The sequence below is a fragment of the Sus scrofa genome, chromosome 7 (genome assembly GCF_054392235.1).
Source record: "Sus scrofa isolate SSC_HxYL_T2T_F1_AM1 chromosome 7, Sscrofa_HxYL_maternal_Yorkshire_Landrace_v2.0, whole genome shotgun sequence".
NCBI classification, from domain to species: Eukaryota; Metazoa; Chordata; class Mammalia; order Artiodactyla; family Suidae; genus Sus; species Sus scrofa.
The window spans coordinates 56,289,695-56,307,585 of NC_139389.1; the positions used below are offsets into that span (position 1 = coordinate 56,289,695).

The window sequence follows — 17,891 nt, forward strand, 5'->3', positions numbered from 1 at the left end:
TAGTGGGAGAGTTTTCAGCTTTTCACTGTTGAATATTATATTAACCGTGGGTTTGTCATAAATGGCTTTTATTATGTTCCCTATATATGCACTTTAGTAAGAGTTTTCATCATGAATAAGTATTATATTTTGACAAATCCTTTTTGTGCATCTATTGATATGATCATGTGGTTTTTGCCTTTTGTGATGTAGTGTAACACTTTGTTTTTAATGTTGAACCATCCTTGTGAACTTGGGATGAATCCAACTTGGTCATGCCATATGATCTTTTTTATTTGTTGTTGGATTTGGTTTGCTAATATTTTGTTGAGATTTTTTTGCATCTCCATTCATCAAAGATTTTGGCCTGTAATTTTCTTTTTTGATGTTATCTTTGTCTGGTTTTGGTATCAGAGTGAGAAAGACTTCATAGAATGTCTTTGAAAGTGTCCCCTTCTCTTCAGCCTTTTGGAAAAGTTTGAAAAGAATTAGTAAAAATTTCTTCTTCATGTGTTTGGTAGAATTCACCTATGAAGCCATCTGATCCTGGAGTTTTGCTTGTAAGGAGGTTTTTTTTAAATTACAGATTCTGCTATATTTTACATCAATCTATTCAAATTATCTGTTTTTTAATGATTTTTATTTCTTCCATTATAGATGGTTTATAGCATTCTATCAATTTTCTGCTATACAGCAAAGTGACCCAGTCACACATACATGCATACATTCTTTTTTCTCGCATTATCCTCCATCATGCTCCATCATAAGTGACTAGATACAGTTCCCAGTGCCATACAGCAGGATCTCATTGCTTATTCATTCCAAAGGCAATAGTTTGCATCTATTAACCCCAGATCCCCAGTCCACCCCACTCCCTCCCCCTCCCCCTTGGCAACCACAAGTCTGTTCTCCAAGTTCATGACTTTCTTTTCTGTGGAAAGATTTATTTGTGCTGTATATTAGATTCCAGATATAAGTGATATCCTATGGTATTTGTCTTTCTCTTTCTGGCTTACTTTACTTAGTATGAGAGTCTCTAGTTCCATCCATGTTGTTGCAAATGGCATTATTTTGTTCCTTTTTATGGCTGAGTAGTATTCCATTTTGTATATATATGATATCTTCTTAATCCTTTCATCTGTCATTGGACATTTAGGTTGTTTCTATGTCTTGGCTATTGTGAATAGTGCCGCAATGAACATACAGGTTCATGTTTTTTTTCAAGGAAAGTTTTGTCTAGATATATGCCCAAGAGTGGGATTGCTGGGTCATATGGTAGTTCTATATTTAGTTTTTTGAGGTACCTCCATACTGTTTACCATAGTGGTTGTACCAATTTACAATCCCACCAACAGTGTAGGAGGGTTCCCTTTTCTACACACCCTCTCCAGCATTTGTTACTTGTGGACTTATGGCCATTCTGACTGGTGTGAAATGGTATTTCATAGTAGTTTTGTATTTCTCTAATAATCAGTGATGCTGAGCATTTTTTCATGTGCTTATTGGCCATCTGAATATCTTCTTTGAAGAAATGTCTATTCAAGTCTTCTGCCCATTTTTCAATTGGGTCATTGTTTTTTTTTGCTTTTGAGTTGTATAATTTGTTTGTATATTTTAGAGATTAAGCCCTTGTCAGTTGAATCATTTGAAACTGTTTTCTCCCATTCCATAGGTTGTCTTTTTGTTTTGTTTTGTTTTGTTTTTTTATGGTTTCCTTTGATGTGCAAAAGCCTGTCAGTTTGATTAAGTCCCATTGGTTTATTTTTGCTTTAATGTCTGTTGCCTTGGGAGACTAACCTAAGAAAACATTTGCAAAGTTGATGTCAGAGAGTGTTTTGCCCATGTTCTCTTCTAGGAGTTTTATGGTGTCTTGTCTTATGTCTAAGTCTTTAAGCCATTTTGAGGGTTTTTTTGCACATGGTACGAGGGTGTGTTCCAGTTTCATTGATTTACACGTGGCTGTCCAGTTTTTTCAGCACCACTTACTGAAAAAGATTGTCTTTTTCCCATTTTATATTCTTGCCTCCTTTGTCGAAGAGTAATTGACTGTAGGTGTCTGGGTTTATTTCTGGGTCCTCTTTGTTCCATTTGTCTGTATGTTTGTTTTGGTACCAGTACTACACTGTCTTGATTACTGTAACTTTGTAATATTGCCTGAAGTCTGGGAGAGTCATGCCCCTTGCTTGGTTTTTGTTCCTCAGGACTGCTTTAGTAATTCTGGGTCTTTTATGGTTCCATATAAATTTTTGGATTGTTCTAGTTCTGTGAAAAATGTCATGGCTAATTTAATAGGGATTGTATTCAATCTGTAGATTGCTTTGTGTAATATGGCTATTTTTACAATGTTAATTTTTCTAACCCAGGAGCATGGAATATCTTTCCATTTCTTTGCATCCTCTTTAATTTTCTTTATTAATGTTTTATAGTTCTCAGCATATAAATCTTTCACTTCCTTGGTCAGGTTTATTCCCAGGTATTTAATTTTTAAGGATATAATTTTAAAAGGTATTGTATATTTTTTTTTACTCCTTTTTAATATTTCATTGTTAGTATACAGAAATGTGACTGATTTCTGAATGTTAATTTTATATCCTGCTACTTTGCTGAATTTGTTGATCAGTTCAAGTAGTTTTTGGGTTGAGTCCTTAGGGTTTTCTATATATATAGTATCATGTCATCTGCATACAGTGACAATTTTATGTCTTCTCCAATTTGAATACCTTTTTATTTCTTTTGTTTGTCTGATTGCTGTGGCTAGTACTTCCAATACTGTGTTGAATAAAAGTGGTGAGAGTAGGCATTCTTGTCTTGTTCCAGATTTTAGTGGGAAGGCTTTCAGCTTTTCTCCATTGAGTATAACATTTGCTGTGGGCTTGACACAAATGGCTTTTATTATGTTAAGGTATGTTCCCTCTATACCCACTTTGGTAAGACTTTTTATCATGAATGGCATGAATAGCATTTTGTCAATGGCTTTTTCTGCATCTATTGAGATGGTCATGTGGTTTTTGACTTTTCTTTTATTAATGTGGTGTATGATATTGATTGACTTGCTTATGTTGAGCCATCCTTTTGAACCTGGGATGAATCCCACTTGGTCGTGGTGTATGATCTTTTTTATAAGTTGTTGGATTTTATTGGCTAAAATTTCACTGAGAATTTTTGCATCTATAGTCATCAAAGAAATTGGCCTATAATTTTCTTTTTTGGTAGTATCTTTGTCTGGCTTTGGTATTAGGATGATCCTGGCTTCATAGAATGTCTTTGGGAGTGTTCCTTCATCTTCAGTCTTTTGGAAAATTTTAAGGAGGATGGGCAAAATTCCTCTTTGTATGTTTGGTAGAATTCGCCTGTGAAGCCATCTGGTCCTGGACTTTTGTTTGTAGGGATCTGTTTCTTCTTGATTCAGTTTTGGTGAGCTGTGTGTTTCTAAAAACTTGTCCATTTCTTCTAGGTTGTTGAATTTGTTGGCATTGTAATTATTCATAGTATCAGAGATTGTGCTTTTATTACGCTTTCTATTGTTATGTTGCAATTCTCCATCTGTTAATCAATTATATCATTTTTTTCTTTAAATTATCAAACATGGGGAGATCCCGTCATGGTGCAGTGAAAACAAATCTGACTAGGATCCATGAGGATGCAGGTTCAATCCCTGGCCTTGTTCAGTGAGTTAAGGATCCGGCATTGCTGTGAGCTGTGTTGTAAGGTCACAGACGTGGCTTATTTCTGACTGTCGTGGTTGTGGTGTAGGCCAGCAGCTACAGCCCCAATTCAACTCCTAGTCTGGGAACCTCCATATGCCGTGGGTACAGCCCTAAAAAAGAAAAAAAAAGGAAAAAAAAATTAGCGAACATGTGTTATTAGCCATTTTAAGGTCTCTGTATGCTTACTCCAATATCTGTGTCATACCTGAGTATGTTTTTATTGATTGTTTTCTTCCCCTTGATCTTGGCCCACAGTTCTTGCTTTTTCAGATATCTGGTTATTTTTTTGTCATATGTTGGATATTGTGTTGATATGTCAGGAGTATGTTGATTTGAAAAATTTTAAAATACATGTGCATTAAACTAGTGTGTCAGCTACAGTGCTCATCGTCTTTCTGAGCCAATTGCTCCTAAGATATCCCATGATGCTGAGAAGCGTGGAGAGGAATAAGGAGCCTTAGAGAGCCTCATCCAATTTTAGGCAGCACATATGATGGTTAAGGACATATTACCTGGAGTCAGGTTGCCTGGATTTGGATTCCCAACTATTCTAATTACTAGCTTTATAAGATTTAGCAAGTTACTTCATCTTGCTGTGTTTCCTTCTCTGAAATTGGGAACTATAATCAGTACTTGCTTTATAAGATTACTGAGATAATTAAATGAGTTACTACATGTAAAGCAGTTGGAACAATGCCTGGACATAGTAACTGCTCAGTAAATGCTGGTTCTCATTTTTAAAACAGCAAAGTGATGTTCCCGTAAAAGACCAGTCTGTCACAGCTCTGCCCCCACTACACAACCCTCTTTCTTGTCACGTTCACACATGCTTCTCATGTGTCCAGGCCATGTACATGCCTCTCTCCTCCACCCTCCTCTTTAGACTGTGGGATCCTCGGGGCAGGGACCAAGTCTGAGAGCCAGCATCCATATGCTGCAGGGGCACAACACCCAAATGGACAGTGTTCTTCCTTCCCCTCATCCCCTTAAAAGAAACATGGAAAACCACATATCATCAGAGTTGGGTCTTAGAAAGCACCCCTTTCATCCCTCCATTTTACAAAGGGGGTAACTGAAGCCTGAACAGAAGATGTGTGCTCTAATTCAGACTTGTGGTCCCTCAAATAAAAATGATAGGTGGGGAATTCCCATTGTGGCTCAACAGGTTAAGAACACGACTAGAATCCCTGAAGATATAGGTTTGATCACTGGCTTTGCTCAGTGGGTTAGGGATCTGGTGTTGCTGCAAGCTGATGCATAGGTTGTAGATGAGGCTCCCATTCCACCTCTAGCCTGGGAACTTCCATATGTTGCAGGTGTGGCCCTAAAAAAAAAAAAAAAAAAAAAAAAAAAAAAAAAAAAAAAAAGATACGTGACAGCAATTTTCTAGGAGTCTTTGTGTTGGAATTATGTCAACTCCAAGCTTCATACTGTCCTCCCAATGATGATTCAAAACACCAGTTGACAGTCATTTGTGTCTGTCATCAATGCAATATATGGAAATGGTTTAATTATGATTTAATATGAGTACCTTGCTCATACACAAAGTTTTTAAAAACACGTGTTGGAGGAAATGTGTAATAGAAGGATCTGATGATGATTGATTGGAAGCAGAAGTTTCGAGGACCATGGAACATCCTCCAATCTACATCTCCCCCTCTTTTGCCTCTGCCCCACTGCACTCCAATCACCCAGTAAGCCTGAGACTATTGAGGATAGCCTGTTGGTTAAGAGCAGAAACCTTGAAACCCACATGCTCAAATTTGCATCCTACCCTACTAACCAAAAGACCTTGAGCAAGTTACATAATCTCCTTGTGCCTCAGTTTCCTCATCTATAAAGTGGGGGTAGTAGTAAAAACTGCCTCATTGAGCTGTTGTGAGGATTGGATATGTTACTATATGTGTAAGGTACACAGAACATTTCCTGGCACACAGAGCTGCATACGTGTTTGCTGTTGGCCATTACTATTATTCTTGCTGTGTTCCACCAGCCTCCTCTGGCCTGAGATCTTGGTGACACCCAACCCTGTAGACTTGTCCCTGCCTGGTGCAGCAGGATTCCAGCCCAGGCAATCAAATCACTAGTCACAGACAGACATATCTGAGGAAACTGAGTCCTGCAGAGGACTAGGAACTTGCTCAAGGTTACTCAACCAAAGAAGAACCTGGGCTAGAATCCAGAGGTCTCAGTGCCCAGGGACATGTCTTGGGCATGACCAGACTCCTTCCAGCCCTTTCAGGGGAGCTGTGTGATTGGCTTGACAGGGTTAAACACTGTGCACTTCCCATTGGGTCAGAAGTGAGCTGGCTGATGGGGATGGCCCCACCCAGCATGGCGGGAATCAAGGTGAAGCTGGGAGGAGCCTTTGACCTCTCAATAAACCCTCTCCTGCTGGGGCCTTGGACTGAGGGCATAGTCACAGTAAAGGGCCCCAGGCTGTCTGCCCCGAATATGTTCCTTCTGGTGGGATATGTCAGACCACCCCTGCCCTGCCCTCAGTCTTTCCAAAAGATGATGGGTTCCCAGAAGATCTCTGCCTTGGCTAAGCTCACCTGTGAGCTTGGGGATCGAGGCCAGGAATAGGGATGGTCTACAGGCTGTCTATGCCAGGCCTTGGATCCTTTCCTGTCTACACCAGCTTCTCCTGCGGCACCATTGCTCGGGATGCTTGCCCTCTGCCTCACATAAAATACACCTTCACCCCTCTCTAACCATCTCCCTTTAACTTCACTGTACCTCCTACCCCATCCTAGGTCTATTGACCCCACAGTGACCTTGAATGCATCTTTGTTTATTGACCATCAATCCCCTTCAAGGCAGAGACCAGGCTCCCTGGGCTCTCCTCTGCTCCCAGGCCCACTGCAGTGTCTGCAATGAGGAGATATTCCATCAATAATCATAGTAGGAAGGAAGAGCCTCATGGAGCTGTCAGTCATGGGGCAGGGAGAGATCATTTTCAACTCTGAGAATATGGGCTTGAGATTTTTATTTTATGGCAGACAGTTATGTTTGAAAAAGCAACACCCAGCATCTAAATGTTAAGTGCGCTGAGATAGACTCAGCCCAGACAGCTCCAGGAAGAAGCATGGGAGCTGGGGGTGCCTCCCAGAGGGCTTCCTGGAGGATGAGGGGTCTAAAGAACAGTAGGAGGTTTCTGTCAGAGGATTCCAGCTTTTGTGGTTTTTATAAGGGGATAGAAAAAGAAGATGACACATTTCCTAAGCCCTCCTCCCCATGTGCCTGACTTCCTCATCCATATGGCAACCCTACATCCAGAGCAGTTGTCAAGCTTCCCCGGGAGGGGCTGAGAGATCTGGGCATGCGCCCTCCAAGTGAGGATATTTCTACCGCCATCCTCCACCCACATCGACCCCCCAGTGCCAACTCCAATCATTAGCATCGATGCTCAATCCTCCCCAGGAAAGCGGGAGGAGGAGAAGAGCCTCTTGAGGATAGAGGGAGGGTCTGCATTCCTTTCTGGGATTTCGGGGGATGGGGGGGGGTGCCGCTGGCTATTCATACAGCAGGGGCTTCCAAAGCCCCAGCAGCCCTGAAACTGCAAGAGAACATCTGGGCGCTTCAAGGAGGGGCAAAGGGAGGGCTTCCAGCAGGTTCTCAAAGGGCTTGTAACCCATGGAAGGCTCAGGGCTGGCATCCTGGTGATGGACCCAGAGGGTCATGGTGTCCCAAAGTGGCAATGGGCAAGGATTGCTGGGAAAAGAGGCCATTAGGAAACTGGAATTGGGAAGCACAGACTCTCTTGTAGCCGATGCCCTGGGAGCGACATGCGAGCTTAGTATAGCCATGTGGGCGTCTTCTGCCATCTGACTGGGTGGAAGGCCTTGGAACAACCCCCGCCCCATGCTGCCACTGTTCCCCGCCCTGTGACCTTTAAAATAGGGCTTACATTTCCTCCTAGTACCCACTGGGGATGCCTCTGTGTTTTTTCACCTCATCCAACCCCCTGCTCACCCCAGAGGCAGTTGGCAGGTGATGACTAAGGTGGTTGGAAGGAGGGTCTCCAGAGAGCAGGGCGCCAGTTTCCAAAGGTGGAGACGTGATGCCACAAACCTGCGAGTGTCTGGCATGAGAAGGAAGTGGAGAGGGCGTGAGAAGCCAAAGGGCCTCATGTGGGGCTCCTGTTACCATGAAAGGAGGGGCTCTTCAGGGACAAGGTGTGATGGAGCTGTTGGCTGAGTTTTATGATGTAAATAATGATTAGGTCTAACTTACATGTGTCCTGCTTTCAGAGCCAGTCATGGAGACCTGGATTTCAAAAGCTATCCCTGCCCTCTTGCTAGTGACCCTGAGCAAGTCTAAAGCTCTCTGGGCCTCTGTCACCTCACCTGCAAAATGGGACTATTATTAAAACCCACAGTAGGTTGTTGGGAGGTTGCAAAGAACCAACCCACACAAACTACTTGGCACAATGTGTGCATTCAGTAAAGACAAATAATAAAGGGGGGGAAAGAGTCAAGCTTCCTGTCCCACCGCTGGGGCCCAAGGCTACCTCTGGGTGAGAGCCCAGTGGTAGGTATGGTGTCTTCCTGTGGCTCTGCCAAGGACAACAAGCAATACACTGCCTCTCCTTTCTGCACTGACAGGTCCCTGCCCTGCGTCCCGCCCCTCTTTATGTAAGCCTCGCAGGTGGGCAGTTGGGACCTGTGCCAGATGGGTCAGAGGTATCTGGGGCCACACCTCACCCACAGCCCCAGGGCTAGTCGGGGCAGGTCCCCACTCATGCCCAGCCCCATTGCCTCATTACCTGGAACCTGGGGACCCAGCAGCACTGGCTCCCACACCCGTGATGCCTTAGCCAAAGGAGCACAGGGGATGCTAAGCCCTGTGCCTGCCAGTCCCAAGGAGGAAAAAGGCCAGTGTCCTGTGGCAGCCAGACCCTCCCGGCACACCCTCTGCTGTAAGTCCTTGGTGGGGGTCTCTGGGGCCAGCAGTCAGGAATTATAAGAGAGATGCCAGGGGCCCTGATCTTTATGGTAGAGGCAGGCAGGCCACGCAGCCTAAGAGCAGTGAGGGATAAGGGAGATGGGGGAGGCCAGAGGGAAACAGCGCTGCAGACCAGATCGCTGCAGTTGAGAGCCTAGCCTGTGCAGAGGGAGCAGCCTATGTGGCCAGGACCGTGGGGTTTGGAGGAGGCTCTGCTCCTCTCTCTGTTTGGGGTTTTTAGGATTTGGGGAAGTATTTGGATAAAGCCCCTCACTGAAAACATCCTGCAGCAGACAGGAGATAGGCTCTCCCTTTGCCCCCAGAGCAGAGAGAGGTGAGAACCAGCACGAGGAGTGGAGAGGGTGGGCCACAGTGATCTTTGCAAAGCAGGAGGCCCAGGAATCCAATGTATACGCTGGTTCTGTTAACCAGTTTTCCCTGGGGACCAGAGAGCCTGGAACCTGAGGCAGCCATCTGCTGTGAGGCCAGTGTTGTTCCCGATAGGGTCAGAGCATGTGGGCTTAGGAGGTGGTAAATTACAGTAGGGTACCTAGGCTGGGAGCCCATGAGTCATGCCCAGGAAGGAGGGCAGCTGCCCCCTCGCCCAGCCAGGCCATGGGCATGACTCACGCTGTGTCTCTGTTCCAGGGCGGTTTGATGGCACTGGCCCTCTCTGGGGCTGATGCAGCTTTCTAGGGGGACGCCGGGACATGCTCACTGAGGCTCTCACTTTTGCCCGGGTGAGTGCATAGGGTGTGGCCACCCCTCGGGGACCATGCCGGAGATGCTTCTGCTCAGGTCTGCCAGCTCCATCCTGAGGACTGTGTAAGGAACAAGCATCCCACCCATCCGCTGCCCCCCAGGGAGAGTGCCTGGGCCTGGCAGAGTGCCCAGACCCTTTGGGCTTGAGTTTGGGACTTTTCATCCTCCTTAGGCACCCTCCTAATCTCACCAAGGAATTTTCTTCTGTTTATTCTCCAAAAGATCCAAGAGAGCCCACTGCTAACAATGAGGCACTTTCCATGTACTCTCTCATCCTCTCAATCGCTGTAGGATTTAGGCAGACACCAGAGCTCAGAGAGGTATAAACTTGAACTCAAACCAGTAAAACAACCTGAACTCACACAAGCTGGCTGGAGAATCTCAATGGTCTCTGGTTTCCAGAAAGCATTTACTAGGCATCTCCTACAAAGAAAGCAGAAGGCTAAACGGGAAGAAGAAGGGGGCATGGAGATGGATCCCCATCCATGAGGGGTTCCCATGGAAAACTAAGGCTCCCTTCAACTTACATGTCACACACATAGTGACAACTTGAGAAAGACTAGATCCAGCCAACATGTACTGAGCCCCAACTCTGTGCCAATGAGTACTTAGGGCCAAAGGACAGGTTAAATCAGCCCTGACCCCTGCTCTTCAGGAGCTTCCCAAGACACATGTGGCTTTCAAACCCCAAACCTGAGCATCCTAGGGTCCCAAGGGTGAGAGGGATAATCCAGGAGAACTTCCTGAAGGAGGAGCTCTCTTCCAGTGATTCCCAGTAGCTCCCCTGGCAAGATGGGAGGAGAGACATCTCAGAGAAAGCAGAGTCCAGGCTCCCTAGACTCCTCTGCCTCCTGCCCCCACCCCCCGCCACTGCCACCGCCACTGCCACCGCCACCCCCCGCTCTGCCCCACAACCACCTCACAATATATTTGCTCATATATGCCCTTCACATGTTTTCTTGCTCCCCGTGCTACTGGGCAGGTGCTGAAGACGTTTCTGCTTCTGAGAAAACGAGTGAGGCAAGGTGCTTAGCGTGAGCTGCGGTGACAGCAGTTGCTGTCCTCATTAAGGATCCTTTCTGGCTCTTCTTCTGAGGAAGGAGAAGAGCGAACGGAGGCCACCCAGCCTCCTCAGTCCGCTGTCCTCGCCCCCTTTGCTGTCGTCCCCGTGCTTAAGAACTTCGGCCTCTGGGACTGAGCCCCCTTCTGGGGTGCTGCATTTCAGGAGGAGTCCAAGACTCCAGAATGATGGGAACACTGGGCTAACCACCTCTGGCAGGCTCGTTGTGTTGACAGCAATAGTCACTCCTCGCCGGTCAGGATCATTTACCGGCCGCTGTGCCTTCTGGAATAGTAACAAGAATCAGAAGGGGCCCGAAAGGCTTCTGAGGAGTCCCGGCAGAAGGGGTTGCACCCCAGGTCTCTTTTCTTGGAGGAAAGCATTATCAATTCCACTTTGGAAGCCAACTCCTCTGATTTGATTGACACTTCTAACAGGCTTGGTTATCTGTTTTCCTAGCTGGCTACGAAAAACATCCTCTAAAGCAGGAGGCAGGTGAGTTGCTAGAGGCCAGCACAGGGACGGTGGCAAGAAGTGGCAGCTAGTAACGTAGTCAGTGATTAAGAACAACTACCACAGCCAACGACATGTGAGGCAGTGGCCACATTAGAGAGGACAAGATAGCCCTTGACACGACGCAGGTTGGCTCGCTGTCGTGTTACAAGCTGGACCAACAGAATCTTACTCATAAGACCCGAATGAGCGGGAGGAAGTCAGAAGGAGGTCCAGCAAATTCTGTTTCAGATGATGGACAAGGGTGCCATCCCCCTCAAGAGACTTAATCTTTCTTGTAAGGGGAAAAGCACACTTTACTCACTTGGAAAATTAGGTTTTGAGCTTCTCTTAATCAGGCATCTGATGCCCTTCAGCCCCAGGGCGTAGAGAGTTCAATAAGATGTTCCGCGGCCGTCCATGGGGGGAATGAACCCGTGGTGGTCACGCCCAGTACAGGCGGAAGGACAGGATCCACCCTCCCGTTGAGGGAGGGAAAGGGCAGAACAGGGGAGTGGACGGCAGCGGCGACCGAGCCGCAAGAGTCTTGCTGCTGCTCTGGGGTGTCAGACACTTGGGGAAGGGCCTCCACGGCAAGTTGCTTCCCACAGTCGCTCCTCCCTGTAAACAGAAAGTTCTAATCATCATGGTTACGCTTGGCCCTTGGCTTCCTGAGGTGTCTTTTCATTCAGTCTTTGTTTAGCTATTTGAAAACCAGAACCAGTTTACACAAATTTTATTAGGTGGCAGAAATGCTGCCTGTACCTTTTGATGGTGAGGATTTAAAAACAGGCTTGTTTGTGAGGAAGTTGTTAAGATGGGGTGGGGGGGAGGTTACAGCCAATAAGGGCCTTGGCTAATCTGGGGGTGGCTGCCCAGCTGGACGTTTCAAAAACTGATGAGTGCTAAGGACGGACTGGCTTTGCCCTGAGGGCATGGCCCCACTGTTTGAGGACAGGGGCGGCAAAGATAAGGTGTGGGCACTACACTAAGTTCTCAGTTCTCCCCTGGATGCTCACAGTGTGGGGGCCTCAGCCTAGTTGTGTGTATGTCCCGCCATTCGTCCTGTAATTGTCTGAGCCCTGAAGTCAGGGGCCATCTGGGAACATTACAGTGGTCTTTGTCCCAGAGAAGAGGGAGGTTTTACTCAACAACCCAAGAGAGTGATGGCAGTGACCAGTGATCCAAAGTCAGCAGGACAAGTCCCACGGTGCTCAGAACTGTTTCTCTCCGCCTGGCATCGCAGGCCTCACCCCAGAAGCATGCTTTCTCATCTTTTCAGTCTGCCCAGCAGCCTCCCCCAGCAGGTTACCATGGCAACACAAGGACCGCTCCAGCCCTGTGGCCCAGGCCTTGCTCACAACATTCCCAAGAAGGGGACCAGCTTGGCACCCCACTCATCTCTCTCCCCCCCACCCCCTCCCTTCATAACCTCCTGACGTCTTTTGCTTTAAAACCTATCCCAGGTTCTTAAACAGACTGCTGCCAGGTGGGCCTAGGTGCATTCACAAACTTAGTTTGAACCTGCGGTACCAGCAAGGAGTAAGGCCGAATGTGAGAAGCAGGTAACTGAGCCAGCTCGCCGGGAACTGGGCAGGGACGGGACTAGCCCCACCCTGACAGATAAGGGGGACTCCCTGGAGCCAGGGTCCTGCCCTAGGGGCTGTCATGACCAGCTGCACAGGTTGCATACTGCACAACTCCAGTGAGCTCTGTTTACATAGCCAATGACCATAAGATGTGTCTCTGAAGTTGAACAATGTTGCAGCCCTGCTTGGTCCTGAACTCCATCTGCTCTTCCACCCAGGATGTTGAGTTCTGGCCAGTTGAGCCCTGAGGTGGAATCATCCTGAGGAGCAGTAAGGCCAAGTTGCTTATGGAGGCCCAGTACCTGGGCTGCATTGGTGGCTGAAAGAGGAGATTCACTGTCTAAGGCCACCAAGCCTGGGAGGCCAGGGGGATCTGGGCCAGGGGTGAAGGCAGACAGCAAGAGCTCCAGGTCTCCCTGATCCCATGCCTGTTCTGTCTGTGGGGGAATGGATGTAGGGCATGTGCACAGGCACCACTGAGGAGGAGGGGGCCTCATTCAGGGGCCTGCTTAGGACCCCCAAGAGCCGTAGGAGTGTCCTCTGCTCCGCTCTGAGTTTCCAAGCATACCTCTTCTCAGTGCCTAAGGGCTGGTGGGTGTGGGGAGTGAGGGGTGAGGGGTGGGGACCTCCCAACCCTCAAGGCTTGCACAGCCCTGGAGTGGTGCTCAGAATCCTCCAGGGACGGACCCCAAGCCTTTCCTTGTCCACATGGGGACACTGCACCCAGAGAGAGCCCTAAACTTGCCCAGAGTCACACAGCAAATTAGAGCAGATTTGATTGCCTTGATTTGTCTTTCTCCTGGGCCCCTAGAGCCTGTAGGGAGAGGCTGGGGGTGGGGGTGCGGTGAGCTCCTGCAACGAAGAGCTCCCCCGGGAGGCAGAGATGCCAGTGTCATGCTCGAGGGTGCAGAGATGCCTTCTGGGCCAGCATCAGGAGCCCAGGCCCCTCTGCCGTCTTCTAATCATTGTTTTCCCTCTCCCTGCCAGCTCCCTGACTGATGGGCCAACACTCTCCAAGGAGCCCCTAAGCCATGCACTCCAGCTCTCAGAGAAGGTGAAGGATGACCAGCTGACTCCTCCTGGTGAGCCAACTGGGAGACTGCCGGGCTGGGCGGGGGCGTGGGGCCTGGCCAGGAGTGGAGCTGAGCTGTGGGGGGCAGGTGCCAAGGGGCCATTGCAGAGCAAGCTGGGAAACCCACAGAATAGAACCATGGGGGGCAGGACAAGTGGAGAAGGCGCTGACCTCCACGCCCCCAGGGAGGCTGTGAAGGCCCACCCCTTATGACTGCCGGGCCAAGCTGGATGGGAGGGAGTGGGAGGAAGCTTTTCGTCTTTCAGTTTGTGAAGGAGAGAAGTCAGTGAAGAAAGACCCCTGGGGCCTCACCAGGGATTGCTGGGATCTCAGCTCGGGATTGCTAAAGGACAGGAGGAGGCCCAGATAAGCAAAGGCCTTGGGGTTGCCAAGCGGGTTGACTGGGCCAGGGGGTGGGCCAGCTGGCAGGGTCTGGCAGGGTTGGTTTTGGAGGCTTGGGTGGTCACGTGCTCTTTTAATGACATTCATCCCCAGATAATTGCACCTTAAGGGAGGCAGAGTTATCATTTACCCTGAAGAGTCATCAAGATGATAATAATAACAGAGCTTTTGTTCATTTTTATTGGCTGTACAACAATATCGTAGCAACAACAGGTGTTGTTTTAAAAAAAAAAAAAATGGGAAGTGACATATCCTGGGCACAGAGTGTCACTGCCTCCCAAGTCCTGTGCTGTCCTTGGGACAAAACATTGTTGCCGTCCTGCCGCTGGTCTCTGTCACTTCTCATGGGTGGGGAGCCTCCTCCGAGGGCCTGGGTTTCCCATGGTGAATTTTCCCAGCTGTAGGCTCCTCAGAGAAGAGGGGAGTCGGCGGTGGCGGGTGCGGGGATGGCAAGTTGCCTGTGGGGTGTAGGGTTTGAACGGGCTGTGTGTTCTGAAGCATGTTCTCCAGTGGGGGTACGCCTGGTGTCTTCCTCATGGTTAGACAGCAGTTATGGATTTGGGGGAGTAGGTGGTAGCATTTGAAGTGGGACTAGCAGTGAGGGAGGCCAGTTTCAAGGGTCTCTGTACGGGGCTACAACACGACCAGAACCAGGAACAGGAGGAAAGGGAAAGAGAGGCCTTGGTTCTGAGGCCTCTTCCCTCAGAGTTTCTTCTGACTTGGGTGTTCCCATCGTGGCTCAGTGGGTTATGAACCCGATTAGTATTCATGAGGACGTGGGTTTGATCCCTGGCCCCTCTCAGTGGGTTAAGGACCCGGCGTGGCTGTGGTGTAAGCTGGCAGCTGCAGCTCCAATTGGACCCCTCCCCTGGGAACCTCCCCTCCCCCCTATGCCTCGAGTGGGACCCTAAAAAGAAAAAAGAAAAAAACTTTCTTCTGACTTGGTTTTCCTGGTCAGAGGATAGGCCTGGTGTGAGGGCAGGAGCAAGTCAGGACTCCTCTGCTCTGTCACAAGGAAGTAGGGTAGGGCCAATGTCACCATGCCTTTTGTCTGAGGAAGAAAGAGGCATAATAAGGGGAGCCACTAGGCCAGGACTCTGGGAGCCCTGCTCCCCAGGCCACCTGGCTCCTCAAAAACTAAAGACTAATCCCCTTGCCCTGGGTGGGGGGTTGCTCAATGCTGCCATCAGACAAGCTGCCCCTCTTCCAGGCTGAGTGTCTCTGGGTAGCCTTGGCAGTGGTCTGAGCTGAGGTGTGGGGTGCACTTTCCCGGAGCAGCCTCTGCCTCTCTGCCCCTCCTCAGAGATATACAAGGACCTGGACCTGGAGTTCCCATCGTGGCTCAATGGAACCGTATCTGACTAGTAACCATGAGGATGCAGGTTTAATCCCTGGCCTTGCTCAGTGGGTTAAGGATCTGGCGTTGCCATAAGCTGTGATGTAGGTCCCAGACTCGTCTTGGATCTGGTGTTGCTGTGGCTGTGGTGTGGGCCAGTGGCTACAGCTCTAATTCGACCCCTAGCCTGGGAACCTCCATATGCCACAGGTGTGGCCCTAAAAAGACCAAAAAATAAAAAAAGTGGAAAAAAAAAAAGAGAGAGAAGGACCTGGACCAAGGAAAGGCCTTGGTTTCCGAAGGGAAGGGTCTGAAAGGCTCCGGAGAGTTCCCAAGAGGGGGGCCAACTGGGTCCAGGCAGCTCCCACATTCTTCTCCCAGGAGCCAGGGCTCCTCACTGTCTTGTCATGTTGCTGTGTCACCTCTGGCAAGTCCCATCAGCTTGCTCAGGCTCGCTTTCCTCAGACTGGGCTGATTCCTTCCCTGCGGCGCTCAAAGAGCAGCTGTCAGTGCCCACGGATTTTGCACAGCAAATCCCTAGAGCTCAGAAGCCCTGACCATGAGTGACAGCCTTGGTGTTTTGCAACTCGAAGGGCAGGAAGGGGGAGCCAGTGTGGGACAAGTTCCATGTGCCCTGAAGTGCATGGAGTCCGGAGTGCTTCTAAGAAGGAATGAGCAAGTCCTAGCCCTTTGGCCCCAGTTGCATAATCTACCTTAGGATCTGGCAGCCCTGTATCAGCAGGCACAGAGAATAGGCAGGTTTCAAACAAGGAGGCAGAGAGACCTAGAGAGGGTCCCATCAGAGAGCTGCCAGCTGGGGGCCAGGCAGGGCATGGCTTTAACGGAGGGGTGGGGAGGGGGTAGGCAAAGCCGTGCTGGTTTGTCAGGACTTCAAGAAGCTGGTGGGGGCAGCCCGGCTGGGGTGCACCTGGACTCTCCCTTCCCCGTGCAAGTGAGATGGACAGGCTTCTTTCCGGCCCTCAAAGAACTCCCAGTCTGAGGGCACATGGAGGCTGAGGAAGGAAAGCCTGACACCTGGGAACTGGGTGATCACAGTGGGCTTCCTGGACAAGGATGACCTCTAGCTGGCCTCAGACTTTCTTTTTTTTCTTCCCACCACCCCGTGGCATATGGAGTTCTCAGGCCAGGGATCAGATCTGAGCTGCAATTGGGTCCTACACCACAGTTGTGGCAAGGCTGGATCCTCAACCCACTGTGCCTGCCAGGGGACCGAACCTAGGTCCCAGCCCTACAAAAACACCACTGATTCCATTGGGCCACAGCAGAAACTCCTGGGCTCTGACTTTGAAGCCCTCTCTGGGCCTAGGCCTAGGCCTGAGCCCTTGGGAGTTAGGCATCTGGGGCTGGCGATGAGCAGAAAGAGACAATCAGGGAGATGCCAAGGATGCTTCTCAGCATCACTGCCCAAGGGACCCCAGGAACTTCCCTGGGCAGTGCCAAGCAGGCCTCATTGGCTCCCACAAGCCTGGCCTGTGGGTAACACTCTGCCCAACCCCATCTCACACAGCTTCCAGTGCCACAAGGGGTAGAAGGGGAGTCTCTGGGATTCAGCTGCTACAAGATCCGGGTTCACTGTGGCTCAAGTGCCCCCTGTGTGCCAGCCTGGCCCTGGGGCCCATTTCCATGATTCCCCAGCAGCTCCAAGAACCTGGCCTCCAGCCTCTGTTTGGAGGAGGAAGTTGGAGCAGCCTCTCATGGTGAGGGGCCTTGAAGCTGCCGTTTCACAAAGGACTTTCCATAAAATTGTGACTGTCGGAAAAGAATTAAATCCTCTTTCCTCACACATCTATCCCCTTAATAAGAGCAACTTGACCGAATGGTGTGAGGCTCTGTGCTAAGGAATCAACTTGTATTCTTTCATCTTCTCTTCGTGGTAGCTTTGGCTGTCTGAGCTCTTCTGTGTTTCCATACAAATTTTAGGATTATTTGTTCTATTTCTACAAATTATGCCATCAGAATGTTGATCGGGGTTGTGTTGACCCTATAGGTAGCTCTGGGTAGGATGGACATTGTAACAATGTTAACTCTTTGAATCCATGAACATTGGATATCTTTTCATTTGTCTGTGTCTTCTTCAATATCTTTGATCAAGACATCAATTCTATGTCTTAAGGTTCCTGGTACATAAGTCTTTCACTTCCTTGGTTAAATTTATTCCCAGTATTTTATTGTTTTTATCATTCTCATTTGATAGGAAGAAATGGAGCTCAGAGAGGTTCAGTGATTTTTCTCAGGGTCACACAGCTAGTAATATGTGGAACTTTAACTGGCCACACTGCCTCTTTGGGACCTAGATAGCATCACACGCACTGTGGTCCCCTCCCCTCCTGCAGCCCTGGCTCCTAACCACTGAACTGCAGCCCCTCTGGGATGCTCTGAGAGCCCTGTCTTCAGGAATCAGGGTTCCCAAGAAGCTGGATGGCCCTCGAACTCTGGTCCCTAGGCTGAGCTCTGAGCTGTGCAGAGGGCTGTTCTCCCAGGGGGAGCCTCACTGAGCAGGGCCACAGAGCTGCCAGGATCTGAC

At 49.0% G+C, this 17,891-nt stretch overlaps 1 protein-coding gene across 5 annotated transcripts in view; it reads left to right on the forward strand.

Moving 5' to 3' along the window:
* ACSBG1 (acyl-CoA synthetase bubblegum family member 1) overlaps positions 1–17,891 on the forward strand; it is a 61,529-nt gene that overhangs the window by 19,336 nt on the left and 24,302 nt on the right. The window contains exons 1-5 of one of the 5 annotated variants that reach the window (XM_084968366.1): positions 8,488–8,607; positions 9,282–9,458; positions 10,915–10,950; positions 12,414–12,512; positions 13,524–13,618. In XM_084968366.1, coding sequence (XP_084824492.1) covers positions 9,409–9,458; positions 10,915–10,950; positions 12,414–12,512; positions 13,524–13,618 — 280 coding nt within the window. In that variant the 5' untranslated portion in view covers positions 8,488–8,607; positions 9,282–9,408. Of the gene's footprint in view, positions 1–8,452; positions 8,608–9,281; positions 9,459–10,914; positions 10,951–12,413; positions 12,513–13,523; positions 13,619–17,891 lie in introns of those variants that run through there. The other 4 variants (XM_084968368.1, XM_084968370.1, XM_084968369.1 and 1 more) reach the window with 4 other exon arrangements.